At 40.8% G+C, this 13,746-nt stretch overlaps 1 protein-coding gene across 1 annotated transcript; it reads right to left on the bottom strand.

Annotated features, from left to right (window-relative positions):
* Positions 1–2,945: 2,945 nt before the first annotated feature.
* On the bottom strand, positions 2,946–13,185 carry LOC137294017 (proton-coupled folate transporter-like). Its single transcript, XM_067824936.1, has 6 exons — positions 12,803–13,185; positions 10,270–10,412; positions 8,313–9,422; positions 8,123–8,206; positions 4,813–4,969; positions 2,946–4,200 (listed from the first exon to the last, which is right to left on the bottom strand). Exons 2-6 carry the CDS (start codon positions 10,358–10,360, stop codon positions 4,131–4,133), a joined length of 1,512 nt encoding a protein of 503 aa, XP_067681037.1. The 5' UTR covers positions 10,361–10,412; positions 12,803–13,185; the 3' UTR covers positions 2,946–4,130.
* Between the last annotated feature and the right edge of the window lie 561 nt (positions 13,186–13,746).

The following is a 13,746-nucleotide window of genomic DNA, read 5'->3' as shown; positions in this document are numbered from 1 at the left end:
TTCGTTCCTTCGATTAATTTCTCGTTGCTTCGAGTATTTTCTTGTCGCTTCAAGTTTCAGTCCAAAACTTGAAATTTCGAGTATTTACTCCTTGCTTCAAGTTTCAGTCAAAAACTTGAAACTTCAAATATTTACTCGTTGCTTCGATTTTTTAAAAATTTTTCTACGTTTGATGAATTTAGTATGTATATTTTAGATCTGCTCCGAACAAGATGACATCCTCATATCCACAGCCTAAGTCACGTGACCATGGATACAGCAAAAATAAACTTCATATCCGGGTATAACCATCAAATGGCACATCTATGGATCATGCTTGAGTTATGTGCCAAATTTGACGAAGCTAGCATGTATAGCTTAAGGAAATCTGCTCCGAACAAGATGACATCCTCATACCCACAGCCTAAGTCACATTTGTGGGGAAACCGCGAAAGATGCATATCTGGATTCATCTTGCTTGATATGTGTACCAAGTCTGATGAAGTTATCACGAATAGTTTAGGAAATATGCTTCGGAATGTCATCGACCTCCCAAAAGACAGACTGCTTAAAAGAACACACTTTATGGTTGGTTGCATAAGGCTTAATTAAGTTGTACCCTTGAAAATTGTGGTACGTGCCCTGATAAAAAAGACAACATTAGGTTTAGAAATGATTATACGACCTCTGGCCATATGAAACTTTTAAGTGTTATTGAAAATGTTCATTTAATATAAGAAAACTCCTGACTTAAAGTGCTCGCCTTTGTATGTGGAGACTGGAAGGAAACCAATTCGTACTGATATCCATACCAAAATGGCATGCGTTTTAGCCAAATTGACTTCAGTCAAATCCTCAAAGGTATCTTATATATGGTATCATTTCTCAGTTAACTCTTAGTTGCTGTTCACTCCCAGACCTCCCGTGAGATTGAGTACATTGAGTACACTAATCACCTCAGCCAATGTTCTCCACTCCTATTCAATTAATGAGCTCACCCGGAGTCAATGCAGAGTATAGTGAGTACAGCGAGTTAGACCAGTTTGTACAATCTTGGAATTCAAGTAATACTCAATCATCAAAAGAATTTCATTACACAATGTATGAAAATGCACTTATTCCAGAACCTCATCTTAAATTAACCTTTCAAAGTAGAATTTCACTGACATAATTTAGGACAACAAATCATAGGTTACCAATGGAAACAGGACGCTGTCTGAATGTTTTGAAAGAAAACCAACTTTGTAATCTTTGTAGTCAAGCCATATGTGACGAATTCCATGTTTTACTAATATGCCCATCACTTGTAACGAATATCATTTTTAACAAATTACATTTTTCTGTGTGAATCGTAAAGTATGTTGTTTTAAGCGGTCTGTCTTTTGTAAAGTCTGCATTATGGGAAGATACCGTGGTTGCAAGGGTGCGCAACCTCCCAATTGAACTGAAATTTGTTTTATGACCACTGAAACTCGGTTGGTGTAGGGTGTGTGTGACTATGGGGATGTCATCTTGCTCGGAGCAGATCTCCTAAACTATACATGCTAAATTCATCAAACGTAGAAATTAAGAAAAAAATCGAAGCAACGAGTAAATATTCGAAATTTCAAGTTTTGACCTAAATTTAAAGCGACAAGAAAATACTCGAAGCAACGAGAAATTAATCGAAGGAACGAAAAAATAATTGAAATAACGAGAAAATACTCGAAACTTCAAGTTTTTGAAAGAAACTTGAAGTAGCCAGAAAAAATTCGAAATTTCAAGTTTTTAACTGAAACTTGAAGTAACGAGTAAATACTCGAAGCAACGAGAAATTAATCGAATCAACGATAAAATAGTTGAAATAACGAAAAAAATACTCGAAGCAACGAGTAAATAATCGAAGTAACGAGAATTGAATTTGAAAAAAAAATTTTATACTACAAAAGTGGCAGCATTAGGCTTTCGTAAGAATTATACAATCCTTATATTTAGAGCTGCAATATGAGTAAACCTATCCTACAATTCCTGTTCAGGGCACTCTGTATTATCTCCTTTTATTCACAACCATGTTTGCATGTTTAGTAGAGCGTGTTCAATATGTTACCATGGAAAAGGGCGAATCTGCAGTAAGCAAATCCTGATATTGCTAAATATTTAGCTCAAATACAGCGTCATATTCAAGTCCCTTAATTTACACGTCACCACTGCTAATTGTATACCACACAAGTTCACCTTTGCTGCAAAAGTCTGGTCTGGTAGGGGAAAGAGATAAAACCCACACTCTTGATTTTAGAAAGGATATATGCAAGGATAAGTATACTCTTAAAAAGTAGGGGAACTGTTCTTTCAATGTACGATTGTCGAAATTGGGAGATATATGGGATTGATTCAATGTTGATACAATAATAATGGATGTTTTGAGGATGCATCACCACATGGATTTCATTCAAAGTACATGTAAAGCTGTTCGTTCAATTACTCCCCTTCTTAGGTGATTGGAGTATGACTTGAAAATTTCAGCTTTACAATTATCAGTCAGTCCTGTGTGATTTGACCCTGAAAACCCTGACCATTCACAGATGCAAGAAAATTATAGGAAAAAATATCTACAGTGATTTATCGACCAGCCTGAAAAACGTCAAGATTCATAATGACACCACATGCACGTGAGGCAGGTTCCCATGTTGTGCACGTGCTTCCCATGCATTGTGTTTCATTGTGGTGATAACGTGAAATGATGCTGCATGCACAAGATGAATGTCATTGTAACGTTCCTCAATGGGTTTTCTTTCTACCAAAGTTCAGGTTCCCGTACCTTACCTTAAGAGTATACATTGCATAGAGTGACAGGGACTTAAATAGAAAGCAACCGAAGGACATTACATAAAATCGGAATATGTACTTGTTTTCGAAATCGTTATTCTTTTCAGTCAAACGTGAAAATACACTCACATAGGGCAATGCTGACAGGTAAACTCATGGTATAACGTTACCAAAACAACATACTTTATTTATGTTATGAATACGAACAACTTATAACATAGAACAACATCTGCAAGGCTCACAACACACCACGAGACACTAAATCCATTACACTGAACTCATGTGTCGTGTATAAATCATCCCTCACCGATTTGATATTGTCCAACACATGTACACATATCACAGATTAATTGAAAAATATCACATATCGTAACTTTAAAAATGCAAAGATTACGAGAATGACCCCAACCACGGCCCGCTATTCACATATAACATTTTGGAATTGCGAAAATGTTTCCATGCATATAGACATTCTTGAAACCGTTTCAGAATATTTACTTATAAATCATCATTGAAATTGGGTATGGAAACCCGCCAAAATTCGAATAAGAATTGTTTTTCAGAAACTTATGATGGCCCTAAAATGCAACAAACGGGGTCTGGTGAAGCATGTCATCATATCTCAATTGAGTAGATCGATGCTCATGATATCAATCATTGGATTGTCTGGTTCATACTCCACCACAGTCATAAAGAATATCGTTGAGTGCAAGGGTTAAACAACAAGGTAAACCATACGTAATACATTTAACTCCCTTGAGCTGTGCATGGGTATTTGTAGATTAGGGAAGTGCATTTGTTAAAAAAAACCCAAAAAACTTTGAGTGTCTGTTTATACTATATGTGTCGCTGTAGATACTTTGCAACCATGCTACCTGAAATTACAAATCTATAGATATAATACAGGTATCCAGATTGAAAACGACGGTTGGTAAGAATGAAAATGTTGATAAACTATCACGGTACTTTGAAATATCCTTTTCGAATTGTAGAGCACCTTCTTGCTTATTTGGATTATGGTGGTTTATTTTGCATATTTTACTCAAACCCTGAGATAAACAAAACATTCATGGCAACAACACAACAAAACCTCGTACAAAACATGACGATTAGATTGCTTGTTATAACCCCTTTTCCTACGAAATGAACCAATATATTTATTCCACAAAAAGCGTCTCTTTCTCATGGGGTTGTTAATTCTGGCAGTGGCTGCTATGTCTGGTAAGAACATGATGGTAACAGCCTTCTCTTTTCTGACTGGGTGCTCGTTTGTTTCTGTTGTGATCGGATAATGACATAACTTTCATCTCTGTCTGGGCAAGCTGTGGGAACTGGTCTGTCAATAGTTAATCCACTGTTACAGTTATATTATGCGACAGTTGGGAGGATTGTTTCTTCAGACTGTAGCTCAGTGTCCTGAAAGAGAAATATTAACATGATATTATTATTGTAAGTAATATCGCTGTCATTAGTATGGACAGCAAATAATGCAACTGTAAACAAGAGGTAAAGAAATGAAGGTAAAGATTTTCACGTGTCATGTCAGTCGATACCTGTTCCCAGTATACAGGCATACATACTTCACACCTGGAACTAATAACAGCAAGTAACTAGTACCAGCAAAAATGGATATACGACTTGATATTCTCAGAGTGAGTTTAGAAATGTATAAGCTCAACATTCAAAGAACAGCTTCGTTAGGAAATGTTCGAAAAAACCTGTAACCGAAGGCCATTTCGTGTATTGGTGTAGTAGAGAGTACTGTTTAAGACTCGTTATGATTTAGTCTTCAGCAACCCATGCTTGCAAGAGGCGACTGACGGGTTCAATTTTGGTAGTCACATGTCATCGAATCCCAGTTTCGTAGATATGTATGTACATGTATGTATGTTCATGCTGTCGATCATTGGATTGTTTGGCCCATACTCGATTACTAATGCCACCACATATCTGGATTGTAGCTGCAATCTGTATCGGAACACCAACGCCAGAAATTAGCTAGTGATACAGGAACAGATATGGTCTTACCCCAGCATCAACACAGTGATGAAGATGAGACCGGCGAGGATGACGAAGATGAGGCCGGGGAAAAAGGTGAGTGACACCTTGTAGATTACAGTCGCAGCGATACCGAGAACTGACGACGCCACCATCTCCATCGTACTGACAGAAGCGAACATTGCCCCTGCAACATCACAAATAGAGGTAATAATAATCTGGAGATCGACGTACGAAAAACATTTCTCATGTGGTTTAGTCTAGTTTGGGAGGGACCACTCCTTAGAGTTTGTCTTCAGCAACCCATGCTTGCAGGGCCGTAGTTACCTATTCGTAATGAGGGAGCACTATTAAGGTTAAAAGAGTGTTCTATCGACACTTCGATGCATAAAAAGTATTCTGTAATAATTGCCCCCTGTCCCCCGTCCACCCACGACTGGCTTATCATGGCCGAATGGGTTGGTTAGGCTTGCTGACTTGGTTTTCACAGGTCGTCGTATCCCCATTGCGTAGAACGATGTTCCTGTTGATCACTGGTCCGTATGAGAGGCAGTTAGTATACACACTCAATACCTGAATTGCCTAAGTAAGTGTGTAGGTTTTACGCTGCTTTTAGCAATATTCCAGCAATATCACGACGGGGAACACCGGCTTCATATTTTAAAACATGCCGTCCTTATGTGGTAAATCACTAACAATGGGAGGCAACTCTTGTATGCTTAAGAACGAAATGCAGTACATAAGAATTATAACCCCAGATGGTGTAGTTGCCTTAATTTGCTGACGTGGCAGATTTGACAGCAGAAAAGAAAAGAAAGCTGGTTGTAGATTTTTAAAGGTCCTCTGTCTGCAGTATACAGAACTTTGAAGAATATTCAGTGGGACTGAGCACAAAACAGTCACAGGGAGGGCAAGAACTTCACCACTACTCATCGACCTGGTCCGATTGTAAGTGGGTTGAAATTGAAAAGCGTTGAGAATATCATAATGAGATGATTAATTGATTAATGGGATAATGTTGTCTTTTCGACTCTTCCGAACTGTATGAACATTTAGACAAAAAATACCCGGAAACCTGGGTACCAACGCACCAAAGATAGCCCAAAACATACCGCAAAACATGGCCTCAAACAAAGCCCAAAACATGCGGGTGGGACACCATCACTGTGAGTGACTACTAATATTTATTTTCACTGGAATACGGAACAATATGTTGACATCTTAAATCATCACCTCCTTCCCATGGCCCGAACACTCTATGAAGATATGGATTTACCAGCATGATAAAGGCCCAAAACACACTGCCACTACACAAAACAGTGGTTGGCAGACGAAAATGTTGACGTTTCTGACTGTCCCAGGTGGGCCCCTTTTCACAAAACCCTCATAGCCTCTCGTAACCTTTCACGGAGCATTTGTACCTGGCATACTGTAACTTAGGAGGTGCATATTCTACGAGAAAAGTTACGAGATCTTAGACTGACAAGAACGTTGTGAAACAGTATATAGATCGTAACTCTGTTGAGAATACGTTGGGACCAACGAAGGACATAACCTCAACGTAAAGATAGAGGGTAAGAAGAAAACAGTGGTCGAATATTGGGATACGCTGTCCTGCTGTCAACGGGAGGTTCCTGTAGTCATCGGCTCGTGGTGAATTAGTTCTGTATTAGATGAACATTACGTTGACGAAGACAAATGAATACGTTGATGAAGACGAAGGCATAGTTTAGTTTTTCAAACTTCTTTAGTTGGTTTCACAAGACATGACAAACAATTATACATGAATGAGGTGAGCGTACTTCCAGCTCAACCCCAGGGGCCTTTCCTGCGAGCGGCATAATCCTGCTCGCGGTCGTCCCTATGCAGACATAATACCGGACTCCACACTCACATCTCACGTCTCACGTCCAGTATAGATGTGAGCATACATATATATAGTTTTTAACAAAGATAGACTGGCAAAGATTCAACAATGGACAGATAGAGAAACTAACAGCACTTCCTTCTACAGTTGATGTGATGACAGACACAGCCAGGGGGGATGACCAATAAAGGCCATAAATGTCTTATACAGTAATTAATGGAAGTGACAAAGAGGAACAAGGTAGCTGACAAAACAATGTACTCTACGGTAGTGATAAAGATCAGGATTGCAGATTGAATAAGAATAACTAAATATCATATAGCCTGGCTACATAGTGTTTGGTCTGTAGAAATATTTGGACAGGGCTGTCCCGAAGTAGACACTATAACACTACAAACATTGCTCGGTAGTGTACCGAGGCGCATTCAGACATGTATTGCAGGAATAGGAGGTCTCACGAACTACTGAAACACATTCCGTCTCATATCTCAGCATATTCATCTCAGTAAAACTTCTATAGTTTATATACACCAATTAGATATTTGCCGAAACAACTTATATCAATGAATGTATGTACCTATAGTGAGTGAGTGAATTTAGTTTACCGCCATACTAAGCAATATTCCAGCTATATGCAGGCGGTCTGTCAATAATACAGCCTGGACCAGACCATACAGTGATCAGCAGCATGAGCATGGACTTGCGCAACTGAGAACCGATGACATGTGCCAGCCAAGTTAGCGAACCTGAACACACTTCCCGACACCTTTTGTGGCCAGCCTGGGTTGGTGATGGCCTATTCTACCCTAGACCATCACGGGTTCTATGTATCTATATATCCACCTCGCAAACGCCCTGAGGGTGAACTTAGCTTATTTGTTTCCTATACTATGTAATGCACACATTAGGGCTAAACGTATGTCTTCGTCGTAATTCTGCGCTAGTGCTCAATATGTAATTAGTATTATTAGTATTGTTATATTATGACTTCTGAAGATCTGTGAGGCAGAGGATAACACGCTTGTAAGCGTCAGCAACACCTTAGTCAACATCTACGATGATCATGCACCTTCGAGAAATCTGTCACTGTCCGCCCCAAAACTAACAGGTACAATTATGATATCAGAAGATTTTCATGTCCATTACACCCGGCCCGTGAAGGTCCCGGGGTAGAATAGGCCTTCAGCAACACATGCTTGCCATAAAAGGTGACTATGCTTGTCGTCAGAGGCGACTAACGGGATCGAGTGGTCAGACTAGCTGACTTGGTTGACACATGTCATCGGTTCCCCATTGCGCAGATCGATGCTCATGTTGTTGATCACTGGATTGTCTGGTCCAGACTCGATTATTTACAGACCGTCGCCATATAGCTGGAATATTGCTAAGTGCGACGTAAAACTAAACTCACTCACCATTACACCCAGTGTGTGAATCGTGTTTCCAGTGAGTCACAGTCAATAGATTACTGACCTTGTTCATCAGGGGAGACGAGTTTTGACATCACTGACCGCATCATAGCAGGTGCTGCTTCACTGAAGACCCCAAACGCAGCCGCTGAAGTTGAAGTACAGAGGTGTAACAACATGACAGATATCCATACTTGTTAAGTTAGAAGAACAACATCAGTTGATAAAATGTATGGTAAGGTAAAACGTCATACCTACGATGACGAGGACACTACTCTGGGCAAATCCTATGAGTCCGAGGAAGAGGATGTTGGAAACACATCCAATGATTGCGATGGTGACTTCCGAAAATCGGCCCAAGAGGAAGTGTGTTAGTCCAAGAATACAGATCCAGTCAATGATAGTCCTGGCTGCAGCATAACCGGTGATTTGGATCTTACTCCAGCAAAAGGGTGTGGCCAGGAGGTACAATGTCAGCACTGTGTTCTTAATTAGCTCAACGGAGAAGGACGAAAAGAAAGTCATTAAAGATACTATCAGTTTCCACCGTCTTTTGTCCGGAGTGTCTTTGGTGTAAAACTGTATGCTCTTTTTCAATAATTTGAGATGTTCCTTGACGCTTAGGCTTTCTTTGGGTAGATTTCTACGCGTTTCTGGAAATATAAAGATTGTAAAGAGGAGAGTTGCACCAGATAGTGCGATCAAAAAGTATAACGGCTGTTTAAAGTTAGCTTCCTCTGTCCATACTCCTGCCACTAAAGATCCCGATGCTGAGCCCAAGCTCATCACTGCCTGGATTACAGCCATCCTGAATCCTCGCTTGGGTCCCACGGGTGTAATGTCAGCTGCACATCCAAATATCGCCGTTAACATTGTCCCAAAGCCACCCGAGAAGCCCTCGATTGCATTGCCTATGAACAGGTATCCCAGCGGTAGGTCCAGTTCAAACACTATGAGATACACGATCAGTTTGGATACAAGTCCAGAAATGGGTAGCAGCATTGACAGTTTCCTGCCATACCTATCAGACAAGGACCCAAGGAGGATTGTTTGGAAGATTCCAGGGAATGTTGAGGTAAAGATAAGGAATATGTTATAATCAGCAGCTTTGCTTTGTATCTTGGTCTCGAGTTTTGCGTCGGACGAGTTATCTGCCCCTGGGCTGCATGGATCGGCCGTGGTTTTGTTTACTCCTCCATAGCCTTCAGCTATTTTGTCGTACATGTAGAACTGTATGAGAGGCAGAGTCATTACAATGCAGCAGATGAATCCAAATGCGACTGGTTCCACAGGAACATAGCGCCTGACTGGAGGTGGCCACAGGCGGGACTTGCCTTCATTACGGATCAGGGATGTACGTTCGTCTGGAAATAATAACGTCAGTTCAAGAAGGACAACTGAAACAAACCAGGTCGTCATGACAACGTTAAACGTGGCAGAGAGAAAGCTGGCTGTGGTAACAGGTTTCACTAACAGGTTTCAGAAAGAGTATGCTCATGTCCTCACAAACACGGGTTAAAACTGTCGCAACAAATGACTGTCGTAAGAGCGCTGATTAACAGGATCGGAGGATGCATGCCATCCTGTCTAACACCCAGTCTTGCCTTTCTTTAGAAGTGTATTCCTTTCTTAAAACTGTTCAAAAACGAGCATATCAAATGTACCGCTTTTTGTATCATGTCCGCCCTGATAACAAACGTCTTAAACAAAACAAACGTCAGGACATGCTTTCGATGGCTGCTTGAGCTGCCACTGGCTGGTTCGAGTTGAAAGATGGTTTCTCAATATAATGACGAGATTAGTGGCATACGCATGTAGATCGTGGGTAAGAATGTTTATCCAACAACCCATGCTAGTTAAAAAGCAATTAAATTGTTCATGTGACCAAGCGCAGAATTGCTGATTGTTTTGTTTACAAACAAACACGTTTGTGGGCTGACATGGGAGCAGACCTCCGAGTCTTGTGCTGATCTTCAATCGGTATCATTTTGGGAAAAAAACGGAAAGTGACATTGACCACTTTGTTGGATCCTACGAGTTCCAAATATCAGATCAGTATATAATGGCGATTGTGAGGTTGAACCCATAAACACCGGATACCCACCACAGATTATCTAAAGAGGAAAATAGTCCCTACTCCTAATCCATAAACAGCTCATCATTACCTGCCTAGTTATGAATGTCGGAGACACGTATGCTAAAGACATTCACCTTCCTGTGTAGTCTCCACTTCAGGGGAATCTCCAGTTTTGCTCTGGACACCATGGTGTTCGTCCACAATATCTTCTGTATGGGCCGGCATTGTGAGCGTTGTCCAGACCAACTCTCTACATGCCCTGAGTTCTAGTCTGCAACTGGAGAAGATGTTGTTATAGTACATGCACAAGCTCGAATAAGTTGAAAAGAAATAAAACAGTTACAACTGCACTATAACCGTTCACATGAAATGGACGACGGACAACTCACCATGCTACAGTATCGTCATTGATGGAATGGCATATAGCATCATGTACTTCTCTAGACCAAACGCTATACATAAAAAAAATCTGCCCACACTATGTGACTCCACAGATCCAGTATTACATGGAAGCATGTGCTTCTATAGATCACAGACTTGTCTACTTCCCTGGACCATGCGTTTCACATCAGCCAAAGACACAGGATGTGTTGAACAGATGCAGTTCCAACATTGCATAGAATCATGTAATTCGGTATATCCAGAATTCGACAAAATCATAGGCTGTCGTACTCTCTGTAGTGAAAAGAATGGTTTGCTGCCCAAGAGAGGAGGTGAGAGATTACGCTACACTAAATGAGAACAAGCACTAGATTAACTTGCACTTTTCACGGGGCCTTCAGTGCTGATTAAATCAACTGATACCAGCGGTTGCTTGATTTTCTGTAAGATTTCTTGTGTTCATTAAATGTGCACCCATCCAATAATTAAAACTGTCGGCATATCTTAATATTAATGCTGTCTTTTTTTAACCCTGACAACGTATGCTGAATGTGAATACATATATTAAAGATGGTTTCATTGAACCAGAGTTGCACAGAAAAGTCTACTTCCCTCCAGACAGTGTTAAATAGAATCGTGTGCCTCACCGAAACCAGGACATACAAGCGATTGCTATTTCCCCGAACCTTTTCTTCTTTGTAAAATAGAGTGTTGACTCCAAGGTCTTAGAAGAATGTGCTATACTAGATTCAGTTCGGGCGATGTTCTGTAAGAATTTCGTGTGTCTTACATGTATATCCACCCAATAGTTAAGACCTACGCTTTGATATTTATCTGTCGTTTCTATTATAGTGATTTGTTTGCTGAATGTGACCATGCATATCTTCGAGCGCAGTTAAAGTTGACCTTTTATTGTATTGGGAAAGCTGCTGGCTTAAGTGTTCATTTGTTCATTCTTATTCTTTTGAATGCTTTACGGCCGGACTATCCGTACATATATATGTTACAACTGTTGATATATTAGTTATTTAAACATGTATAATGTTACTATAGATATCAGTGGGAGGCATTTTTTTCACTGAGGTCTGGGTCAAGATCAACAAAGTGTTCGTAGCCCTACGACATTCGCAAGCTTATGGTAAACAATAGAGTTACGACAGGTCGTAACGTTACGAAGACTTTGTGGATCGAAACCCGGACTGTTATCCGAAATAATACAGTGAGTGAGGAACGTGAGTGAGTTCAGTGCAACAGGGATAAGCTGCAACATCAGAGTCTCCCTGATTGCAACAAAAAAAGACACGATGCCCAACACTCACAAAAGCAAACGACCACGATCTGTGAATGGTAACGATTGCCATATGTCCTCCAATATGCGCAGGGAGTAAAGCTGAGGTTTAAGAAGTAAGCGACAGGCCTTATCTCGCCCGTCCCTTATATGCGTCAGGTACATTTTTGTAAATGTATTCTCAGTTGATCAAAAAAATATTTATTAAGGAAATGTCCCATTATAGTCATAACTTCCTGTCCTCCACATGGTACGGGTTGATGGACATTATGTAGTAATCTCCGGGTCTCCAATAAGCGCCGGGGCTCTAATAACGGCGGGTCTGCAATACGCGCCGGATCTGGAAGTCTGTTGAATAAAATAAGTGTCTGGGGGCTTATTAGAGGATATATCGTACGTCCTTTGAATTCCTTCCAGTCACGGTGACCCTACGACCGCCTCGTGACCTACAATCACAATGTGTACCACATAGATTGCTGGAGGTAAAATCACTTCCCTGACCCACTGGCACATGTTCACTATTTGAGGTATTTCAATCGTATAACCTAAAAACACCGCTAGACTCTACTGCTTAGAATACATCAGATCACAGGAGGTGTCAAATAATAGTGGTCAAAGTTAAAACTTATCTCGGTCATGGTTGTATAGCTAGCGCACGCCTACGGTGAAGATACGGGGCTGTATAATGAATCGGTTTGTGCTCCTTTGCTGAATACTCCGAAAGACTGTTCGACAGTATCAGCAGTGCAACACACGTACATGTTCTGCAGAATCGTATAAAAATGTTGGCCTGGGTGCCAGCTCCCCCACCTTCATGGGGAATTATTAGCTTCTAATTACGACCGGGAGTGTAGGTGGCATAACGATTCACAACTTCCGCGAAATATCGCGTTACGTGGTTGAATATCTAACAAGATCCACGGCAGTCTACACAGCAACGAATCCATAATGACTGACCTAAATATTGTGCCCTGTTCCCTGTATCAATGATCACCTACCCTTAGTGGACGACCGAAACTTTAGCTGACACAAGCGTGGCCCTCAGTGGCGATGTGACCTGTCGTCATGACATTGGGTCTCAGTTTTTCACACATTTCCTGGTATCGAGTTGATCACTATGTGCTGGTCCTCATGCAGGCGTCAGTTCATCTTGCATGCAATAATGTCCATCGCCCGTCGGAGTACCTGCAATGGCTTCACGAAGGTGCTGTTGTGTAACGCTGAATGTTCTAATGGCACTCTTTGAAATCGAGGGAGCGAAACAGCCGTGTACACTTTCAAGACCCAACTGTATGATAAGATCATGACCACGCGCTTTCGACTGTATACACCGAGACGGGCCACAGCGACCCAAATCTAGATTTAAATAATCACCTCTCATGTGATCATGTGTCGCTCCTTAGCGCAGTCATAGGTCAGTATATATGACGCTCGGTTTTCGATACACCGGTATATATACCTTATCACGCACCTGAGGATGAAATAACGAATGACTTCTCATGAGTATGTTCAACATCTCGAAATGTCTAGAACTAACTTTCTAACTTGCTGTCGATTGCTAAATGGTTCTAGGGTGCGTATGTGCTAGTTTATACTTACTTAACTATACTTACTTGTGACCGTCTACCTAGAGATGAGATTGCAAAACCTTACGGATGACCAACGCTAATTGATCATCACTATGACGAGGTTACACCTGCTACTGCTACCTTCAACTTCTAGAATGCCACTCAAACGAATCAGAAATATGGGTGTGAATTACGGTAGGAAAGCAGTAAATGTACAGATATAGTTATGTAAAAGGACACTCAAAGGTGGTAAAAGTACCACAAATAATATGGTTCTTAGGGAATGTGGAGGAATCCGTCTCCAGCATATCTATATGGCAAGAGCAGTAAAATATTGGTCTAAAGTTATTAATTTAAATGAAAATAGATTACCT

The sequence above is a fragment of the Haliotis asinina genome, chromosome 8, assembly GCF_037392515.1.
Source record: "Haliotis asinina isolate JCU_RB_2024 chromosome 8, JCU_Hal_asi_v2, whole genome shotgun sequence".
In the NCBI taxonomy this organism is placed as follows: domain Eukaryota; kingdom Metazoa; phylum Mollusca; class Gastropoda; order Lepetellida; family Haliotidae; genus Haliotis; species Haliotis asinina.
The sequence above is the reverse complement of the archived record's forward strand: the minus strand, read 5'-3'. Positions and strand labels throughout refer to the sequence as shown.